This window comes from Arvicanthis niloticus, chromosome 2 (genome assembly GCF_011762505.2).
Source record: "Arvicanthis niloticus isolate mArvNil1 chromosome 2, mArvNil1.pat.X, whole genome shotgun sequence".
NCBI lineage: Eukaryota > Metazoa > Chordata > Mammalia > Rodentia > Muridae > Arvicanthis > Arvicanthis niloticus.
In genome coordinates this window covers 16882403-16905922 of record NC_047659.1, presented here as the reverse complement: position 1 = coordinate 16905922, position 23520 = coordinate 16882403, and the positions used below count along the sequence as shown (strand labels likewise).

General features: G+C 40.1%; 1 protein-coding gene across 12 annotated transcripts in view; it reads left to right on the top strand.

The window, feature by feature from the left end:
- Positions 1–23520, top strand: part of Nr6a1 (nuclear receptor subfamily 6 group A member 1) — a 191343-nt gene that overhangs the window by 41486 nt on the left and 126337 nt on the right. For 9 of the 12 annotated variants that reach the window (XR_013108561.1, XR_013108562.1, XR_013108558.1 and 6 more), the window contains exons 2-3: positions 6699–6740; positions 19797–19841. Coding sequence is in view for 6 of the 12 variants with exons in the window: in XM_076928679.1 (XP_076784794.1) it covers positions 6699–6740; positions 19797–19841 (87 nt within the window). In the remaining 6 variants the exon portion in view is untranslated. The remainder of the gene's footprint in view (positions 1–6698; positions 6741–19796; positions 19842–23520) is intronic. The other 3 variants (XR_013108563.1, XM_076928681.1, XM_076928680.1) reach the window with 1 other exon arrangement.

The following is a 23520-nucleotide window of genomic DNA, read 5'->3' as shown; positions in this document are numbered from 1 at the left end:
ACAGCTTTTCACAATGCTACGAGCCTCCTCTCGAGAGATCTTAAATCGAGTAACCAATGCTTGTGCATTGACATGAAATTGTTCATGGAATGTGTTAGTGTTTTGAACAGGAGTATGAGCAGAGAATATAAAGATGGCTCTGGTAGCCTTATCTGCCAAATCATTTCCATCTGCCAATGGACCAGGGAGTCCAGTATGAGCTCGAATATGTTGTACATAAAATGGATTTTTCCTATTTAAAATTTCCTGCTGTAATTGAATTAAAATTTCTCGAATTGTACTTTTAACATTTATTTTTCCTACTGCTTCCAATATTTTAAGAATATTTACCACATACTGGGAATCAGAAATTAAATTCAAAGATTCTTTAAATTTTTTAAATACCATTAATACAATTCGTAATTCAATTACCTGAGGGGACTCTATGGCAAACTGGACAACTTTGGGGCTATCACCAGAAACCACATATGAGCCACAGCCAGTTTTAGAACCATCAGTAAATATTATTTTTACATCTTTTAACGGAACAGCGCTAGTCATCTTTGGAAAAACCACTGGATGTTCTTTTATAAATTGTAATAAGGGATCCTTGGGTAAATGATTATCAATAATACCTAAAAAGGAACATTTCAATATAGCCCAATCATCCATGGTGGAACATAATACCTCTTGTTGCTGGGCTGTATAGGGCACCACAATTTTTTGTGGCTCACTTCCAAAATATTGTATGCTTTGTTGTAACCCTTGTAAGGCCAAAGCAGCCACAGCACTTGGATAATACTCCAAGATCTTTCCAGGTGATATTTTTGGATGTATCCAAAGCAAAGGTCCTCCCTGCCAAAGAATTCCAGTGGGCTGCTTTGGGGTAGATAAGATACACAATTCTAAAGGGGCTGTTAAAACCCTCCTACGCAAGTAAGAAGTCGACAGGGCCTTTTCTACCTCATCCAGGGCTACTTGAGCCTCAGGTGTCAAACTTCTAGGAGACATCAAATCAACATTTCCTGGCAATATATCATATAGTAGTTGTAATTGGCTATTAGACAATCCTAAACAAGGCCGAATCCATTGAATATCCCCTAGCAATTTCTGAAAATCATTTAAGGTACACAATCCATCCTTACGTACTTGAATTTTTTGTGGCCTTATTTCTTTTGCAGTAATGACAGATCCCAAATAATTAATTACTTTGTCTTGTTGTATCTTCTCGGGGGCTATAATTAGGCCAAAATGTCTCAATTCCTCAACCATCAATGTATATGCTTCTTCTAAAATTTGTTTACTCTTTATAGCCAATAAAATATCATCCATATAATGATAACAATAAAGCTTTGGGAATTTTTGTCTAACGTTAACTAATGCCTTATCCACATAGAGTTGACACATGGTAGGACTGTTGGCCATACCTTGAGGCAAAACAACCCACTCATATCTCCAGTCTGGTTGGGCATGATTAATGGAGGGAAGAGTAAAGGCAAAATGCTTGGCATCTTGTTTGCACAAGGGAATGGAAAAGAAGCAGTCTTTTATATCTATTACTATAAGCGGCCATTCCTCTGGTAAGGTAGAGGGCAATGGTAAGCCCCTCTGAACAGGTCCCATAACCTCCATCTGGGCATTAATGGCTCTAAGATCATGCAATAATCTCCATTTTCCAGATTTCTTTTTGATAACAAAAATTGGCGTATTCCAAGGAGATGTGGATGATTGAATATGTCCTAAAGCTAATTGCTCATTTACTAATTCTGTGGCTGCCTGTAGCTTTTCTGAGGAGAAGGGCCACTGAGGAACCCAAACTGGATCCTCAACTTTCCATGTTATGGGTAATGCTTCCTCAGCGGCCCCTGAGAAAAACCCAGCCCTGTTCTTCCCTTTTTCGAGTTGGGTAGTATAGGAGATTTCCTGCCCTGTAGGTACTTTCCCAACCCATGTTCAGGGTGGTGCCCCATGCGTTTCATAAGCTTTGGGGCAGCTGTTCCATAATCTGCTTCATTAGTCAATATAAAACCTATGTCTTTTAACAGATCTCTTCCCCACAATGACACAGGAATTTCTAAAACATAGGGTTGCATAGTGCCAGAATGACCACCTCGATCCTTCCATGTTAAAGATCGGGCACTTATATCAGGGGATTTGCTATATCCTAGCCCTTGTAATAATTGTTCTGACTTTTGAATAGGCCAACCTTTAGGCCAATCTTTTATGGCTATAATACTTTTGTCTGCTCCTGTATCTAAGAGGCCAAGAATACTTTTTCCTTCTATCTGTAACTCAATAAGGGGTCTCTGTTCTAAATCTATGGCATAGCCTATATAAGGCGTGCCTGAGGATCCAAACCTTCGATCTTGCCTCTCTTTATCAGCTGAGGGAAACAAAGAATGGCAGCTTGGTAGCACAAGTAATGGTGCAATTCTATCCCCTGGGGAGATCGCAGCTATTCCCCTGGGAGAAGATACCATGATTTTTACAATGCCAGTATAGTCAGAATCAATTACTCCAGGGTGAACAATGACCCCCTGCATAGTGGTAGAGCTTCTACCAATCAAGAGTCCCACTGTTCCTTCAGGCAAGGGTCCTTTGAAATCTGAGTCTAGCAACTGGGGTCCCATTTGGGGTGTTAGTACAAGTCTGGTGGTGGCACAGAGGTCAAGCCCTGCACTTCCTCTTGTTGCCCTTCTTGCTGATTCCATGCCATTGGCCTTCTCAGGGATGGCCAGGATCTCTCCTCCTCCATCGCCCCATATATTTGAGGGCCCTGAGGACGGGGGCCCCGTGCCCTGTTTTTTGGCTTAGTGCCACCAAACCCGGGAGCAAGCAGTTGCCCATTTATGTCCTTGACTGATCTACATTCATTGGCCCAATGGTTCCCTTTTTTGCAATGAGGGCAGAGCCCTGGGGAGGGTTTAGAAACTCTCCCACTCCCTCCTTTTTGGGGGCAGTTCTTCTTTAGGTGGCCGGGCTGACCACACCTAAAGCAATTCCCAGAATTGGTTCCTTGCTTCCTCGTAATTTGCATGACTGCAGCTGCTAAACCAGCATTAGATAGTGGTCCACCTATCTCCCTGCATATCTTCATCCAGACCTCCAATCCCTTACTTTTATAGGGGTTGATAGCCTGTCGGCACTCCTTGGTGCACTGTTCAAAAATTAGCTGTTTGATTAATGGCATGGCTGCATCGGGATCCCCAAAAATTCTACCAGCGGCCTCTACCATTCTGGCCACAAAGTCAACAAAAGGCTCAGCCGACCCCTGGGTTATCTTTGTTAGGTTCCCTTGTACTTCTCCCCTATTAGGAAGGGCCTTCCAGGCCCTGGTGCCTAATTGATTAATCTGCTCGTATACCTGCATTGGGTAATTAATCTGTTGGTTGGCAAACCTACCCTGTCCTAGTAGCATGTCTTGATTCCAGGCCTGTTGGCCTGCAGCCGCATTAGCAGCGGCCTGCTCTGCTGAGAACTCTATGAAAAATGCTTTCCAATCAAGATATTGGCCAGGAGTTAAGCAGGCCTTGGCTAGGCTCATCCAATCACTTGGGGTCATGCAAAATCAATGAAGAGATTCTAATTGTGCTATGACAAAAGCTGCACTAGTGCCATAAGCACGGACCCCCTGCGAGCCGTTGAATTATTTTAAATTCCAAGGGCTCATGTACTCTATTTCCCCCTCCATCCTGAAATACGGGGAAGCACTGCTGCGCCCTGGCTTCTCTCCAGGCCTCTGGACAGAAACTCCGTCCGCTAGACATAGCTAATTCTGGGACATAGGGTGGTGGCCGTGGCAAATTTGCCAGCCCTGGGGCAGAAGGTTCCACATTAAGTTCTGCCTTCTCCAGTCTTCTTACTAATTTTTCTAGCTCTTCCTCAATATCAGTATCCTCCCCCTCCTCATCTGTTTCTTCTGATTCCTCTGAGTTTGCCGATCTCTCCTCTTTTAATTGCTCTAACGCTTCCGATACTTTTTAAGTTCCTTCTGACATCTTCCTTCTTTATCCTGGATGCAGCTACGTACCAACTTCCACAAAGGGCGGACACCACCTTTTAACTCTCCTTGCTCCCATACAAGATCAAGATCCCTCCCAAGCTTATCCCAGCTTCTAAGTGTCAAGAGACCTGAAACAGCAAACCATGGGGCCACTTTATCAATATCTTATAAAAATTTTTCTAATGTAGAGGACTTTATCCCCAGCCCTTTGGCTTTTAAAAGCTCTTTCAGGGCAAAAAAAAATTGGGTGACTTTGTGAAGTTCCCATCTTATAAGAAACTTGTCCGAAAACCCGGAACTTTATTGGCTAGTTTCACTTTAGCGCTTTATCGTCTCTTCCGAGAGCCTGACTTGTTTCACTAACGGGGAACCTACTTTCACTTTCATTTGTCAGTTTCAACTCTCGCTGTCAACTGTCAGTTTCAACTCTCGCTGTCAACTTGTCCCAATACCGGGAACCTATCTTGTCTCCTACCCGAGAACCTAACTTGTCCCACTTACCTGGGAACTTACCCAGTCGACTGTCCTGAAGCCGCAAGAAGTTCTGAACACATCCCGAGAGGTTTCGGTGGATTCCGGGTTTCAGCACCACTTGTTGCTACCCACGTCCGACCCGTGGAATAAGGCAACGGCAACTGTGTTCTTCAAGTGGTTTATTCAGCTATCCCTGTACAGCTTTCTCTTTCTCTTCTCTTCCCCTTTCCCAGCTCCCGCAGCCCCTTATATGCATTACCTTGATCCTATCAGCAGCTGCCATGAAGTCACTAATTGGCCACTCTCAATCACGCGAGGTGGGGTGATCGGGTAACCACACCTCTCAGCACATACAACTCCATATATGGAGTTGTCTTTTCTCTCAAGCAATGCCTATGCCAAGTGCCACTTTGTAATGGTGAGAGTGGAGCCGCTTCCCACAGGATCATACTATAGTATGATCTGGCTGGAATATAAACATGCCCTGGATCATACTATAGTATGATCTGGCTGGAATATAAACATGCCCTGGATCATATTATAGTATGATCTGGCTGGAATATAAACATGCCCTGGATCATACTATAGTATGATCTGGCTGGAATATAAACATGCCCTGGATCATATTATAGTATGATCTGGCTGGAATATAAACATGCCCTGGATCATACTATAGTATGATCTGGCTGGAATATAAACATGCCCTGGATCGTATTATAGTATGATCTGGCTGGAATATAAACATATCCTTTAATCCCTAACAATGAAGGTCAGTTTGTAGAAGGAAGCAGCCATGTTTTTAAGTGACCTCTAATTAAGAGTCAGACAAAGAAACAAATCAGAAAAAATATTTAACAGACTGAATCAGAGATAGGATACATACAACTCACAGGAGAATAACAGGAAGAGGGGCTACTGAAGAGCAGGGAAGAGTAGGGGGGGGAGTGTGGTGTGTGTATGGCAGGGCATATGGCAGGTGTTTGGTCAGGGCAGTTTTACAGAGAGAGAACAAGATAGACACAGTTGAAGACAGAAGGAGCTAGAGAATGAGAAGGAGCCAGAAAATTAGAACATATTGCCAAGGTATATATCAGGCCAAGCAGAACAATTCAAGCCAAGAGAAGCCAGATTGAATCAGTCATCTTGGAAGGTTAGATTGTAAGGAGGCTAGAAGCTTCCAGGTCTAGGCCTAGGAATAGTTAGTGCAGAGAAACACACTGGGTTCAGTCCAGGTCTTGTATTCACAGGGCTTGGGTATGTCTCTCATCTCATCCCTTCATCTGAGGAAATAAGAGACATTTACATTTATACTTAGATTGCAGACATGTACTAACTACCTTGCCTAGTTCATACAATGCCAGAGGTCAAACTGAGAGCATCATGTGTGCTAAGCAAGCACTGTAACAACTGAGTTTTATCCTTAGTCCTAATTGGTGATAATCTTTAGTAAACTCATCTTGTATATTTGTTGTAAATTCTTGTTTTGTTTATTTTTCTTTCTTTTGGGACATAATTGATACCATTAAATAAACAAACATAAATATTAAATGAGATTTAACTTTCCTATTAGTTTTTATTCCAATAGACATTGGCATTTTTATTTATACTTACTGTGCTATTGTTTATTGAGCTCCTACTATGTGCTAAGGAATATTTCTAAACTCTCTTACTCCTGGTACAACTCTGGTACATGCTCTTGTCTTCTTTTCTTTTCTTTTCTTTTCTTTTCTTTTCTTTTCTTTTCTTTTCTTTTCTTTTCTTTTCGGTTTTTCGAGACAGGGTTTCTCTGTGTAGCTCTGGCTGTCCTGGAACTCACTCTGTAGACCAGGCTGGCCTCAAACTCAGAAATCCGCCTGCCTCTGCCTCCCAAGTGCTGGGATTAAAGGCGTGCGCCACCACCACCCAGCTCTTGTCTCCATTTCTATATTTAGGTGATGAAATGGAAAGAGATGAATGGAAATGGAAAGAGATGAAATGGAAATGCCAGAGAGGGGGTCCTTAGAGTAGGTAACTATTAGAACTAAGTTTTAAACCCAAACTAATTTTTGAGTCTAATTTAGAGTGTGGGAGTGTTACTGGAAATTGAACCCAGTATTTTGCTCATTCTCAGCAAGAACTGAGTCATATCCTAGCGTGAACTCGGAATCCTCCCCCATTGAATGATATTTGATTTTTAATATTTAGAGTCAGCTTAGAGTAATTGAAAACTAATAATTGTTTTTTCTCCCTGTTCTCTCTTTAGGTTTCTGTCAGGATGAATTGGCAGAGCTTGATCCAGGCACTAGTAAGTTCTAAATGTTACCCAGTGTTTACCCACTGTTTGTTGGTAAGAAAAAGTGTGACTGTGCACTTACATATGTCAAATTTAAGGTGTCTTTTATACTTTTATTTGAATAGCCCTCACTCTGAATCTTCTCATAACAATCATAAGAATGATAGTCTGTCTTTTCTACTGACTTTTTTTTTTCTTTTATTCGCTAGTATTGTTTGATGGCCAGGTCTATTCTTTTAATAGGAGATTTTTTGCTGAAAATTTTTGTTTAAAATGACCCTTGCTCGGTTTTCCATCTTTCAGTGAAATCAGTAATAAACAATGTTGGATTTATATACATACACAACCATATATTCATTTCTTTTCTTTGTTTCTTCCTTCTTCTTTCTCCTCTTCCTTCCCCTCCTCCTTTCCCCCTTCTCTCTTTTTCTTTCATCCATTCTTTTTTTTTTTTTTTTTACTTCAAGACAGGGTCTTTCTATGTAGCCCTGCTTGTCCTGGAACTCACTGTGTAAACCAGGCTGGCCTTAAACTTACAGAGGTCCATTTGCCTTTGCCACTGTATCTGGCAAAAATGTTTAAATTACTTTTCACAGTTTATTCAAAGAAGTTAAATTTCTTATTTTTCTCATTGCTGTAACTAAATACCCAACAAAAGAAACTTATTGAGAGATGGGTTTCTTCGTGCTCATAGTTTAGGGTACAGTTCACCATGGCAGGAGACATGGCAACTAGAGCACATCTAGTTCCTGCAGCAGGAATGTGAAGCAGTCATATTTTTGTCTGTATTCAGGAAGGGGATGAAAGACGAATGCTGGTGCTGGTGCTTTTGTACATTTTATTGAGTTTGGAGTCCCAGTCCATGGGCTGACTCTGCCCCCGTTAGGGGTTAGTTTACTGTCTCGGTTAAAGCCATCTAGAAACACCTTCATAGGTATGTTCATAGGCTTGTTACCTGTCCCTTCCCTCCCCTCTCCTCCTCTCCCCTCTCCTTTTCTCTTCTCTTCTTTCCTCCCCCTCCTCCCTTCCCCTTTCTATCCTTGTTCTCTTCTTTCCCTCCTCTCCTTCCTCTTTTTCCTCTCTTCCCTTCTCTTCTTCCTCCCTCCTCTTTCTCCATCCTTCCACTTAATTTTTCTCCCTCCTTTCTGTCCTTTCCCTTCTCTGCATCCCTTCCTTCTTCATGTGTGTGTCTATGTGTGTGTGTGTGTGCATGTGTGTGTTTGAGCATGTGCACTTGGAGGCCATTTGTGTGTTCTCTATTTGCTGCTACTGTTGTTATTGTTGTGTCCTCTATTTACTGTTGTTGTTTAGTTGTTATTATTAGGCAGGATTTCTCACTAATCCTGAATCAAGCTTTAGCGATCTGTCTCTCATTTCTCCAGTGCTGAGGTTCCGGGCACACATCCACATGCTTGACTTATACATGGATGCTAGGGAGCCAAACTCAGCATGCTGTGCAACAAATACTTTACCCATTGAACCTTTTCTCCAATACCCTCATTTCTCCCTCCCTCCCTTCCATCCTCCCTCCCCTCCCTCCCTTCCATCCTCCCTCCTTTCCCCTCCCTCCCTTCCTCCCTTCCTTCCTTCCTTCCTTTCTTTCTTTTTTTTTCTTTTCTGAGACAGGATTTCTCTGTGTAACAGCCCACGTTGTAGACCAGGCTGGTCTCAAACTCACAGAGATCCACCTGTCTCTGCCTCCCAAGTGCTGGGATTAAAGGTGTACACCACCATGCCCAACTATCCCTCATTTCTTGATATTTCCTTTTTCTTTGAGACAGGGTCTTATAGTTCAGGCTAATGTTAAACTCATGTAGATGGTGATGACTTTGAGTTCCCTATTCTCCTGAGTGCTGGAATTAGAAATGTATGCCACCATGCTTAGCTTTATGTTTATGTTTATGTTTATGTAAGTTTATAATTGATAATCTTTGTGCCAGTTTAATTTGTAAAGCATTTGCATCTATGTTATTAAGATTAAGTTATAAGAGTGACTGTCTCAAGATCTAGTTAAATGATGTCTTTCAAGACTATGTCTTTCAAGTCTTAATCATAGTCATTTAAATTTCCTGTACTCCCATACTATTGCATGAAATACTCTGGGACATAGTTACAGTTGTTAGAGAAATAAACATGAGTATGTCTACTGTGTATTGACCTTATTTTGCTATAATGCTAAAAGGTCAAATGTTAATTTAGATTTAAAATTTAGGAGATGGTGTAGTTACCTCCTGATTCTAGGACTTTTAAAGAGTCATGGGGCTAACTAATCATCATTATTATTATTATTATTTTTTTTTTTTGATTTTTTTTTTTTTCGAGACAGGGTTTCTCTGTGTAGTCCTGGCTGTCCTGGAACTCACTCTGTAGACCAGGCTGGCCTCGAACTCAGAAATCTGCCTGCCTCTGTCTCCCAAGTGCTGGGATTAAAGGCGTGAGCCACCACCACCCGGCGGGTATTAATCATTATGTTATTAGGTAAGTGATGAAGTTTATCTTTACTCACTGGCTAATATCATCCCTGAGAAGATGGGCTTTCTCATGTATTTTCCCCATATACCTTAAGATAAATATTCATGCATGTTCAACTAGTGCTATATTGCCGAGCAGAATAAATCTGTGATACTTATCAAATGCCAGGAAATTAGATTTGCTTTAAAAAACAAAACAAAACTTACTTGTGTATGTAGGAGGCGTGTGCATACCACAGCTTACATGTGGAAAGTCAGAGGATGACGTGTGAGAGTTAGTTCTCTCCTTTTACCATGTGTTTTCTAGGAATCAGATGTAGGATGTTTGGCAGCAGAGATCTTACCCCACTGTGATCTTAGCAGTTTTAGATGTGGCTCTTGAAATTCACAAAATTCAGAATCAGTTTTATATTATGACTATAGACACAGTGTTTTGTCTCTGTCATTCTTTTATGATTAGTCTTGGAGGAGGAAAAGGTAAATTCAGTTATTTTCTTAAGTTATGGTCCTGTTGTAGAAGCACTTTTTTAGTGCTAGGAAGGCACTGATAATTTGTAAGCAGTGTTTCATGTGACAATACAGAAAATACACCAAATAATTGAAAAGTAAGTGAAACACTGTGTTTTTCTTTGCTGCAGGCTCAGTTCTTAGCCTTAGATTGCACAAATGACTAAGTATAGTTCTTACCTTCACACACTAGCAATATATTGGAAGTATTTGGAAAGATAGTTTTCAAACCTTATAGCAAGTGGCATCCAATTGTATTCTTGTATATTTACTGCAAGTACCTCATGCCATTTGTTGAGCAAAGCCTTGATTACATGAGCTCCTTTACTGAATATGGTGGTTTACAGACTTCTCCATTACATGAAAATAAACATGATTTTATATATTACTGTAGAATGGGAGTCACCAAAAATGGCTTTTCTTTTTAAAATTGTACTTACTTAGTATATGTGGGTAATAGTCTCAGTTCCTTCATCACTTTTGTGAACTTAGTACTTTAATTTTGTCCTATGTCTTTGAAGAAACATGCAAGGATATAATTATTATAACAATGGGTTGACAAAAGTAAAATTTATGATCTCAGTCTATATTAGTGTTGGAGTTTGAGTGTGCACAAACTTGACTCTTAAATTCTAGGAAGCTGTAAGACAGAGGTGGGCTGTACAAATTGTATTAGATTTTGATGTTTTGTTTTTTAAAGACAGGATCTCCCTTTGTAATCTGGAGTGACTTGAATTCACTAATAGTCCATTCTGGCCTCATACTCAAAGTAATCCTTCCTCCTCCTCTTGAATGTTAAGATTATAGGTGTGTTCTACCAGGCTAAGCCTGATGATAATGGTTGTGGTTATGATAGTGATGGTATTGATTATAATGATTTTAAGATTTCGATGGCTGGGCCATCTTTCTATCTTTTATTTTTAATTGTATGTATGTGCCTGTGTATATCTGCATGTGACCGTAGGTGACCATGATGGCCAAAAGAGGGTGTTGGATCCCTTGGAGCAGCTGGAGTTGTAGTCGCCTCACACCTGCTGTGTATAGAGCTCAGGTCCTCTGTAAGACTGCGAAGCATCTGAGCTGTCTTGCCAGAACCTTTATTATTCTTTTTGATGCTGCATTTCTGTGTATTCTGACTAGAAGCAATACTATCTCCCATATTGTATTTTTACACATTAAATTGAATATAATAGAGCTTTCTCTTCATCATATCTTTGGAATTTAGAGATCCTAATGTCTTCCCACTGCAAATTCCTAATGGGAAAAGCCTGTTCCTGTTTATTTTGTGACAGGAACATCTTTGCAGCTAATTTTCAATTGTGCTCGGTAGTGGTTGTAGATAGTAGATTTGGTACAGCAGGTGGAATTATGTTGAAATTACTTAAGGGAAGATTTTTATCACCAGGTTACCTTTTCTGCAGTAGAGCAGATGGTCAGCATGCTTCAAATATGAGCTTCTGTTCACATTCTGGCTCCTCCCCACAAGTCCTGGGTTTCCTGGAGTCCAATGTTATGGCCTAGGTTCAGGCTAAGTTCATTTCTACAAGTGCCATATACTGTGCCCTTAGCATAAGCTGTGTACAGGGGCAGCCAGAGGTCGAGAGAAGTTCAAAACACCATAACCTTTCTGTGCTATGTCCAAGTAACCCCAGTCTGCTCTGTTCCGAGTTTTCCCCTCAGCTACCTTGTTTACCATGTAGTTGTAAAACTCAAAAGAACAAGGGCTGCCTTGGTACAAGGAAAATAGAGAATAGAGGTCATTGTTGCCCAAAATAGGAGAAATAAGTGATTTATGTTTGGGGGCCAATTAAGCTGTAAAACTGGAACAGTAAAGGGACCTGTGATTTCAAGACAGCACTTGCTCTGATTTCTGACCTGCAGACAAGGGGCTCCCCAATAAAGGCTGTCAGCTTTCTAGGCTAAATTATTAATTCCTTTCATGCCTCTTAGGGATTGTAAACACCCCATAACACAGGGAAACAATTGGTACTGTTCAGTTATGGGGCAGATAGAGGGTCAGAGGGTAAACAGTTGGATTAGCAACAGCTGTTCTTTCTCCCTAGTCCAACTTTTGGCTCTAATCTACTTCCACAAAGACATTCTGTGATTTTTGGCCTATATGTACCGAAGTCTATTTCTTGTACTATGATCCTAAAATAACCCAGAGAAAATATCAACAAAAAATGAAAATACTTTCATCCTGTTTCCAAAGTTGAAGTTGAAGGTTCTTTTTGGTTTATGCTTAGTATTTATGTGATGTTCAAAGGGCACAGATCAAAGGGAACCGCCACTTGGAGTTAGACAGATTTCAAATTGTTTTAGCATTTTTTTCTTTCCAAATTGGTTGGGGTTATAATGATAAAGTTGAATTAAGAGAAAAATGACAGTTTTGTTTCAGTTGGTAGTATTAACTTGTGTTTTTCTTTAAAACATTAAAATGTAAACACAAGAATCCCTGATCTCCCCACTAAGAAATCAACATTATCATTCGAGAATAGTCTTTCCAGGTTTGTGTTTGAGATCCCCTTTTGATCATTAAGAATCGTATAATGTATGTATTTTGTACCCATTTCCCTTATACATTTATTTAGAGCATTATCCTCAAGTCATGAGACGTTTGTTTTAATAAATATTTTTAATAGCAGGATAGCAACTTCATTGAAGGGGAACAGCTTTGCCATGGTTTATGTAGCCAATTTTTATTCCTGGGCATTCAGATGGTTCTACTTTTTCCTACATTATACACCATGCCATAGTTCATAGTTCATAAGTCCACATTTCAAATGAGTGCTTTAGTTTTTTTATATAAGCAGAAACTTCTGAATTAAAGAAGCATGATCTGGGGGCTGCAGAGACAACTTTGTTGGTGAGGGTGACTGACTGCTTTTCTAGAGGACCAGGCTTAGACACACATACACAAAGATAAATAAGAAATAAAAGTATGCATTCTGGCTCAAGGTTGCTTAGCTTCAATTTGGCCTCAGTATTTTGTTATCTTTGCAATTTTGGTTAAATTATGTAATCTCTGTACATCAATTTTCTCATCTGAAAATACAAATAGTAAAAATATTCTGATTTTATAAAGCCTATTATGAGGATTAAATGAAGTAATATATGTAAAGGGTTTAGAACAGTGTTTAAGAAATGGCAAACACTAGGAAGTGTATGCTGTCCTAGGCTATTATTGTATTGTATTATTTGATTTGATATTTGATTAATGGCAAGTGTCTTAGGATTTTACTGCAGTGAACAGACACCATGACCTAGGCAACTCTTAAACGGACAACATTTAATTGGAGCTGGCTTACAGGTTCTGAGGTTCAGTCCATAATCATCAAGACATGAGCATGGCAGCATCCAGGCAAGCATGGTTCAGAAAGAGCTGAGAGTTCTACATCTTTATCTGAGGGCTGCTAGCAGAATACTCACTTCCAGGCAGCTAGGATGAGGGTCCTTTCTTAAAGCCCACATCTACAGTGACACACCTATTCCAACAAGGCCACGCCTACTCCAACAGGGCCACGCCTTCTAATGGTGCCACTCCCTGGGCCAAGCATATACAAACCATCACAGCAAAGTTTAATAGCATATTCAGGAAAGATTTTGTACTGTTTAAAATTTGATCATTACTTTAAGTACACTGTATATTTTAGGTTTTTGCTTATCTAGATTTTCTTACCAACTTTTTTTTATTTTTAATTTATTTTTACTTTATGTGCATTAGTGTTTTGCCTGTATGGATGTCTGTGTGAGAGTGTTAGTTTCTGGAATTAGACATAGTTACCAGGTGCTACTTGGGTGCTGGGAATTGAAGACCCTTCCTCTGGAAGAGCAGTCAGTGCTTTTAACCTCTGAGTCATCTCTCCAGCATCCTTCCAAACCCCCTCCCCTTTCTTTTCTATTGGAGACAGGGTCTGACTATGCTCCTCTGGATAACCTGGAACTCACTCGTTATGCCAGATAGGCCAGACTTGAATTCACAGAGATCTTGCCCCTGCCTTCTGTCTGAGTGCTCAGCTAACCAGACTTTGTTTCTTTGTTTTTGTTTTTGAGGCAAGGTTTCTCTGTGTAACAGCTCTCACAGTCCAGGAGCTCACTTGGTAAATTAGGTTGACTAACTCTGTGTCCTGAATGCTGGGGATTGCTGGCCTTACCAGACTTTAAAAAATAATATATATCTGTTGTTCAGAAGACTAGGTAAATGAATATAGGAACATCTTCTAACTCTCTATTATTCATAAATCCTATGTAAGTTCCATATTTTCTGAAATTGATCGAAAAAATAAGCCAAGTTAAGGAAAAAAAGAGAGAGAGAGATGAGCTAGACATGCTGATACATGCTTATGATCTTAGAATTCAGGAGGTTGTGACTGGAGATCCTTGAGTGTCCTGCTTTCCTGGGTTATATAGTGAGACATTGTATCAAAAACACAAACAAAACCCTAAAACAGCCCTGATCTCAGAGACTTTAAATCAACCAATCTTTAGCCTTTTCTACCATACTGGTAAAATGACTACTCATTGGGGATACGTGGAAGACAGTGAAATGTACAATCAAGATAAAGAACAGCTTTGTAAGAGCCTGTCACCGCTAACTTGTTCTGGCTTTTCAATTAGCTGTCAGGTATCTTGGGATCTCAAGGAGACTTTGGGATACAGGCTTCTCTGTGTAGCCCAGGCAGAGATTTACCTGCCTCTGTTTCCCAAGTGCTTGGAATAAAGGCATGCATCACCACACCTGGCAATATATCATAACATAACTTTTGATATTAAAAATAGTACAGGTTCTGTACCAGTGGTTAAGAATACTATCTGCCCTTCACAGGACCCAGGTTCAATTTTGAGTATCCACATGGCAGATTACAACCATCTGTAACTCTAGTTCCAGGGTATCTGATGCCCTCTTCTGACCTCTGCATGCAGTGTCCACACATGGTGCCCATATATACATGCAGACAAAATCCCCGCAAACATAAAATAAACCTTAAAAGGGTGGGCAGGTAGGTAGTACAGATAGGTCCAACCATTGTCTGCAGATAATCAATATAAAATTGAATAGTAGATATTAAGAAAGGAAAGATGCTGTTTTTAAAAAATAGTTATTTTTATCTCATTTTGTGTGTGCCACAGCATATGTGTGGAAGTCAGAGGCTGTCTTAGGGTTATTTATTTATTTATTTATTTGTAGCTGTGATAAAACAACATGGCCAAAAAGCAAGCTGAGGAAGGAACAAGTTTATTTGGCTTATACTTTCAGATCATAGCTCATCACTGGAGGAAGTCAGGGCAGGAACTCAAACAGGGCTGGAACCTGGAAGCAGGAGCTGAGGCTCCAGGAGCAGAGGCCATGGAGGGGTGCTGCTTACTGGCCTGCTTCACATGGCTTGCTCAGCCTGCTTTCTTACAGAACCCAGGACCACCAGCCCAGGGATGGCATCAGCCACCATGGGCTGGGCCCTCCCTCACTGAACACTAAGTAAGAAAATGTCTTACAGCTGGATCTCACGGAGGCATTTCCTTAAGGAAGGCTCCTTCTTTGATGACCCTAACTTGTGTCAAATTAATACACAAAACCAGCCAGTACAGGGGCAACACTGGGTGTTGGGCTTCACTGTTTACCTTGAGACAGGATCTTTTTCAGTGCTACATATTGCTCACAGACTGCTGAGGAATTCTTTTCTCTGCCTCCTAGCTCTGTAGGAACAGTGGGATTATAGGTGTGTGAGTTCTGGGGATCTGAACTCATGTTCAGTTTATTTGGATGGCAAGAAGTTTATTCACTTAGACTTTGTCCCAGCCTGAGAAATACTATTTATTGGGCATTTCTTTTGTGCCAGACACTGCATATATTCTAGCAGTTGTGTGTTAGGAGTATGTCATATAAGATCATTTGATAAATTTGTCTTTATAGGATCTGACCTGTTTAATACAATACAATTCCTCTTTCCTGTATATGCTAAGTTTTAGCCACAGTGTAAAGGCCACAGTTCTGTTAAGGGTTGCAGGTTTAACAGGAAAGGTAGACACAAACTTATGTGGCTTTTACCATAGAGTGAAAACGGACATATTTACAAACTGCTTAACATTGGTTTTTTTTTTTATTAAACATTTATAAAAGCTGTTTTAAGTATTCCATATTTAGATAAGAACTAGGAGGCCTGCTTGAAATGGTGAAATGACCCCAAAGTATGCCATGAAGTATATGGCTACAGAGCCCTTATTTAACTGAACTATCTGTAGCCACCTTAATTTTGCTAAGTCTCAAATGCTAATGGTGGGTCCCAAGAAATAGCTCAGTGACATAGCCTTTTGCTAGTATCATCATCACCATCATCATCATCATTGGAGACAGGGTCTTTGTGTAATTCTGGCTGGCCTTGAACTCACAGAGATCTGCCTGCTTCTGTCTCCCAAGTGTTGGAATTAAAGGCTTGTGTCGCTACTTTTTACTTTTTTTTTTTTTTTAAAAGAGTTTGTGTGTGGCAGTATGGCTCAGTGGGTAGAGGGATTGTTACTCAAGTCTGGTGACCTGAGTTTGATCCTTGGAGTCCATGTAAAGAAAAGAACTGATCCCATAGAGTTGTCCATTGACTGACCTTCACAGATGAGATGTGGCAGGCTTGTGGTCTCCCATCATACGTATAATAAGAAATAAAGTTTGTATATGTTTTTGTGAGTATATATATATATTCATGTATATGTGTGTTTTATATGTACATGTGAAGAGTTGAAGACAGTATAATGTCTTTTTCATCTCCTCTCCTTTTCCCTTTTTTGCTTTTCTCTTCTCTTCTCCCTTTTCTCCCCCTTTTCCCCCTTTTCCCTTCCCTCCTTCTCTCTGTCCCCCCTCCTCCCTTCCCCCTTCTTCCCCCTTCTTCCCCCTTCTTTCCCCTTCTTCCCCCTTCTTTCCCCTTCTTCCCCCTTCTTTCCCCTTCTTCCCCCTTCTTCCCCCTTCTTCCCCCTTCTTTCCCCTTCTTCCCCCTTCCTTCTTCCCCCTTCTTCCCCCTTCCTTCTTCCCCCTTCCCACTTCTCCCTTCTCCCTTCCCCCTTCCCCCTTCCCCCTTCTCCTTTCCCCTTTCCCTTTTCCCTTTCCATTGAGACTCTGTAGCCCTGGCTGGTCTGGAACTCATTTTGTAGGCCAGGCTAGTCTTGAATGTACAGACCTGCTTGCTTTTGTCTGAGTGCTGAGGTTAAAAGCATGAACCATTATGCCAAGCCCAGTATAATGATTTTTATGTGTAAGATGAGTGTTTGTTTGTTTTTGTTTTTTCGAGACAGGGTTTCTCTGTCCTGGCTGTCCTGGAACTCAATTTGTATGTAGACCAGGCTTAACTCTGAACTCAGAGATCCCTCAGCCTGCCTCTGCTGCCTGAGTGCTGGCATTAAAGGCATGAACCACCACCACTGGCTATGATGATTTTCAAAAAGTATCATTTGAGCATCTTTTGCATTATAGGATGATTTTGGACACAAACTGGAGGAGTTCACTGGGGAATTAAGTTCACAAAGAAATTTCTTTTATGGCTCAGGTTAAGGACTGTTGGTTGTATCCTTTATGAGACAGTTTCTTTCCTAAATCATATTAAGATAAATTTGTAACTCTCCCTGTTTCCCCTTAATGTCTCCTCCATAGCATTCACTCAGGTGGTTCCTGGCTTTAGCAGTTCCCCTGTGCTTCTAAAGCCCCAGCTCAGTATATGGCAGTCTCCTGAATGTGGCCTTTTGCTGGGAGATGCTTTCTTATGGGATTCTTTTGAACAAGGTGGGGGTGGAATGAGATTGAGAGTTTAGGCTGAACTCTCCCAGTTGCTTGACCTCTGCCCCTGTTTCAGAGTTTATACTGGCTTGTAGGCATTCTCCATGGAGCCAAGAGTTTAGGACTTGTTTACAGTCGGTGAAAAGATAGTTGGATTCAAAGGCAATTGTTGAATCCTTATATAGCCATGGATGCCTGTTACTATCTGGTGGGTGCAGGGGATGCTTGGAGATTTGTAATGGATGACTAAGAAGGAATGTAAAAAAGTAAAAAAAAAAAAATCTGAGGCTAGATTTTAGCAATTGTTGTTTTCTATGGGAGCAGTACTGTAACAGTTTGAGACAACCCTGTGTCGGTGTGTGTGTGTGTGTGTGTGTGTGTGTGTGTGTGTGTGTGTGTGTGTGTGATGAGGGAGTAGTAGTGGCACATCTGCCAAAGCAAGTGTGTGGTCAGAGGACAACTTCCTGGAGTTGATTCTTTCCTGCCGGCTTTAGGTGGGTTCCAGGGATCATTTGCATGTCGCCAGGCTTGTGTGTCACCTGCCTCTACCCACTGAGTCATCTGTCTGGCCCCCATATTTCTTAAAAAGCTGATGATGGTTGTTCAATACCTTGGTATAGAGTGCATGAGAACTTTTCTCATCCTGTTTTGGTCTTTAGTGTTGGTTTTTCACTTTGAAGGCCTCTAACTCAGTGATTTTTTTTTTTTTTTTTGCCTCTTAAGTGCCAGGTTCAAAGGAGTGCACTACCACATTCACCCAGCCATTTTAACTTTTTCAAAGTAAGAATCTTGCATAATTAAGGAAAATAGGTTTTAACAAAAACTTGGTTCCCTTTTCAGCCATCAAGTTTCTGAAACTATTCTGCCAAATAGTTTCAAGCCTTAGCTCCAGCTTCCCACTTAGAGCACAGGCTTCATATCTAGATTATATACATTCTTTCTTATCCCTCCTTTCCCTCAGTTTTTATTTTATTTTTTTATTTTATATTTTGAGGAAGAATTTTATGTAGCTGGGCTGTTCTTGATAACTCTTTGTTGTCAGGGCTGGCTTTAATTTAGCCTCCTAAGTGCTAGAATTACATGTATCTGTTAACCATACCAAGCCAGAATTCTCTTCTTTTGAAACTGCTCTGAGAGAAGAACACTCTAAAAACCTAGAATAGATAGTGAGATGGCTCAGCCAGGTCAAGTGGCTTATTGCAAACCATGACCTTCTGAATTCAGTGCCTGTAACCCATGTGGTGGAAGGACAGAACCAATTCCCTCAAGTTGTCCTTTGACCTACACATGCACACCTTGACATCTGCATGCACATATGTATAAATGCATGTACATATATAAACACACACACACTTACAATGTAAAGGAAAAATTAAAGCCTAGAATGTTTTGAAGTACCTACTTACAGCCCCACTTCCAGAATTGGTCTCCTTTTCTTTTTTTTAAAGAGCTGTTTATTTATTATGTATGTGAGTACACTGTAGCTGTCTTCAGAAGCACCAGGAGAAGGCATTGGGTCCCATTACACATGGTTGTGAGCCACCATGTGGTTGCTGGGAAGTGAACTCAGGACCTTTGGAAGAACAGTCCAGTCAGTGCTCTTAACCACTGAACCATCTCTCCAGCCCCCTGGCTGCCTATTTTGTGCCAGGAGACTTGAACCTAGCATTGGCAACAATGCCTTGGTGGCAGTGCTCACCTTAAATATCAACAGAGGCACCAGGGCTCTGTGATTTCAAGGTCAGCCAGGCGTACACAGTGACCGCTGAGCCATCTCTCCAGCCCCCCGTTCAGTAGTTTTTAATATGAGATGGGTTATGCTGGCAATTACAGGGTTAACTGCTGAAAGTGACCCTATTGGAATGCATGGTGCAGTTGAAAATACATGAACTGACACATGCCAGCAATCCCAGACTGTGGAAGGTAGAGGCATGAGAATCAGTAGTTCAGGATCATTTGGGATGCACAGTAAATTCCAGGCCAGCCTGAAATACATGAGACCATGTTAGACAAGAGAATGCACAAGCAGAAGCTTGCATGCCGACATCTGCTGACGCCTGTGAAGCCGGAGTTCTTCATCCGTAAAACTGAATAATCCCTATTAGGGATCATTGTAACAACACAAGTACTGGTGGGTTATGTAAGTTACCAATGTTTACCCACTAGTTATTCCTGAATCTTTCTCATTGGCTGAAATATGGCTATAATATATCTAACTTCTTTGTTAACATTTAATGAGCATATACTGTATTATGTCATTAAAGTATTGCCTTGTTTACTTTTCCTAGCAGCAATATGAAGTTATTCTCAACTCTAGTTCTTTTTGCTTTGTAGATGGGGAGACTGACAGTTTAACACTTGGCCAAGGCCATTTACCTGGTAAGTGATGGAGCTGCTCCATGTGATCCCAAAGCTTCATTCTTTGCATCTTTTTAAAATTGAGACATGAAATTTTCATATAAGGAAATGTTCCTATGTGAAAATGTCAATCGAATCATTGTAATCCATCTTCAAAAATTTCTTATGCTTTTTTCTATTTTGATCCACCACTTAATCCCTAGAACCTAGTAACTTCTTAATACTTGTTCTACAGTCTTACATGCATGATTTCACACACATTTGCTCTTTTGTGCCTCTGTAGCCCATTATTTGACAGTAATCTATGGTGCATGTGTTAATAGTTCATTTCTTCTTCCTTCCTTCCTTCCTCCCTCCCTCCCTCCATCCCTCCCTCCCTCCCTTCCTTCCTCCCTCCTTCCCTCCCTTCTTCCCTTCCTCCCTCCATTCTTCCTTCCTCCTTCCCTCCCTCCCTTCCTCCCTCCTTCCCTCCTTTCTTCCCTCCCTCCCTCCATTCTTCCTTCCTTCCTTCCTTCCTTCCTTTATTCCTTCCTTCCTCCCTCCCTCCCTCCTTCTCTCCCTTCTTCCCTCCCTCCCTCCATTCTTCCTTCCTTCTTTCCTTCTTTCCTTCCTCCTTCCCTCCCTCCTTCTCTCCCTTCTTCCCTCCCTCCCTCCATTCTTCCTTCCCTTCCTTCCTTCCTTCTTTCCTTCCTTCCTTCTTTCCTTCCTTCCTTCCTTCCTTCCTTCCTTCCTAACTTCCTTCCTAACTTTTTAATATATATTTATTTAATATTGAAGGGGTGCATGTGGGAGTCTGTTCTCTCCTTTCACTGTATAGATCCCAGGATTTGAACTCAGGTTGTTAGGCTTAATGTCAAAGGCCTTTACCCAGTGAGCCATCTCACTGGCCCAATAGTTAATTTCTTTTTATTGCTGAGTAGTATTCCGCTGACAGTGTCACAGGTAATTCTTCTGTTGACACCTGGGCTATTTCTACTTTATTAGAGATAATGCAGTTATAAGATTTCTTACGTAAAATTTTGTATACATAACATGCTTATTGATCCTCTAAGGCATAATAAAAATTAGTGGTAGTAGAAACTCATTACATTTTTTTATAGAGTCTCCAGTATTTCAAAATGTTTTTTACATTTTATAGTTTTAGTACCATGTGAATTCCACTTTCATGTGCTTGCAAGTAATTTGTATTGTCAGGGTTTTATTTTTAGAACTCTAATGAGTATTGTAATGGGATGGGATTTTTAAATCTGCATTTCTTGTAATGTTATCATATACTTATTAGATATTCATATATCATCTTTTTAAATGGCTCAAGTCTTGACCATTAAAAACATTAAGCTCTTTGTCTACTTTTTGTATTGTTGGCATTTTTATGGTTGTTTGTTTCTTTGTTTTTGTTTTTCGAGACAGGGTTTCTCTGTATAGCCCCTGGCTGTCCTGGAACTCACTCTGTAGACCAGGCTGGCCTCGAACTCAGAAATCCGCCTGCCTCTGCCTCCCAAGTGCTGGGATTAAAGGTGTGCGCCACCACTGCTCAGCAGCATTAAATAAGACTATATAATAAGACTTCATAATTTTGGCATTTTTATAACATAGGAATCAAAGTCTTTCTCATGGAAATTTGTTTCTTGTCAAAATCTCAATGAATATTTTGAAGTTTTTCTTTAAAAAAAAAAAAAAACCTATGTGAACCTATGGGGTTTTTATTTCTTTCATTAGTTTTTTTTGAATCTTCTTACAGGGGTGGGAGGGTTACTTCCATTCTTCCTTTTCAAAGTTATTTTGGCTTAGTTGTTTTGTTTTTAAAAAGTCCATATAAAGTTTAGAATCAACTTATTTAAAAAACAAAAATATTACTGAGATTTTATTGAGTTACAGTGTTTCTATCAGAAGAATTGTCTTTCTTCTTTTCAGTGCTGGGTAGACAGGGTTGACCCTGTGATCAAAGTGTTCTATCCTGGCTCAAGTTGCCATCTTAACAATAGCAGTCTTCTAATCCTTGGATTTAGTTTGTCTTGCCACTTAATGCAGCATCTTTATTTTTTCTCATTAATGCTTTAAAAATATTAATGTTTATCTTGCTTTTTAAAAAAATTGTTTGTAACTATTTTGCTTTTTAATACTATTATGAACCAAACTGGTTTTAAAGTTTATTTGCTCAATTGTTGCCTAGTTGTATAGAAATGCAATTGTTTTTGTATATTGAATTTGTATTGAATTTGTTTACTAGTTCTGCCAGTCACTTAAAAAAAAATCTGTTGGGACTTTTGTGTGCATAACAGTGAATAAAGACCACCTTATGCTTTCCTTTTCGATGTTTATGGTGTTTATTTATTTTTCTTACTGTACTGGGTAAGATTTCCAGTATAGTGGTGGATATTGATGGCAATGATGTTCTTGTCTTGTTCTGAATCTTAGGTAGAAAGAGTTCATTTTCCATGATCAAATATGATGTTAATTCTGTAGACATTTTTCTTTCAGTTATCATTTCAAATAATTTTTCAATTACATGTGGGTGCACATGCATATGATTAATACCAAGTTTTTCTGTATAGCTCCTGGTGGCATATAACACTCTGTGTGTGTGTGTGTGTGTGTGTGTGTGTGTATGTGTGTGTGTGTGTGTGTGTGTGTGATTGATAGCAGATTTTTCTGTGTAGAGCTCCATGTAGCTCAGCTAAGCTCAGTGTTCAGGCTGGCCTTGAGCTCATAATTGTCTTGGGTCTGCCTCTTTAGTTCAGGGATTACTGGCACCGACTACCATGTCTGGCTCTTTTTGGTGTATGTGCATGTATCTCTCTCTCTCTCTCTCTCTCTCTCTCTCTCTCTCTCTCTCTCTCTCTCTCTCTCTCTCTCTGTGTGTGTGTGTGTGTGTGTATGTGCATGACATGTACCACGTGTGCACGTGGAGATCAGCAGCCAACCTCTGACATCAGTCCCCATTGTCTGCCTTGTTTGAGAAGAGGGTCTCTGTTTTTTTCACTCTATAAGTCAGACTAGCTAGCTTGTGAGCTTCTGGAAATTCTCCTTTTTAGGCCTCTCATCTCCTGGTAGTGGCATTGGGATTTAGATGTTTGTGCTACAGATCTGCCCTTTGCTTGGGTTTTGATTGTTTAAATTCAGGTCCTCAAACTATGTGGCAATTGCTTTTACCCACTTAACCATCTCTCCAGGGCATGGCTCTTCTTTTATCTTTTAAATTTGTAATAGAAAACAGGTGACATTTGCTTTCACTACTTTCAAGCATGTCATTCAGTAGTATTGATTACATTCACATCAGTGTATAATGTCATCAGCATCCATCTATAGAACTCATATTTAGAACTGAAATTCAGACTATAAGTTATTAAAACTTTGCTTTTAGTAACTTTCTGTATCTCCTAGGATCTGTCAATCTATATATGGAACAGAATGGCTATGTATGTCAGGACATTTTTCTGGGCATCCTATTCTATTCGTCTATATGTCATTATCTCTGTACCACAGTGTTGTGATTATTATAGTTTTGTAATAAGTTCTTTCTGTATCTATGGATTTTACTCCATATAGATACCTCTATTAATGGAATCATATTTGTTCTTTTGTGACTTAGCAAATAATGCTCTCGAGATTTATTCATATTGTTGTGTGATCTGTTGGAATTCACTTACTCTTTAAGGCTGGATAATGTCATATGTATATACTATATTTTATTTATTTA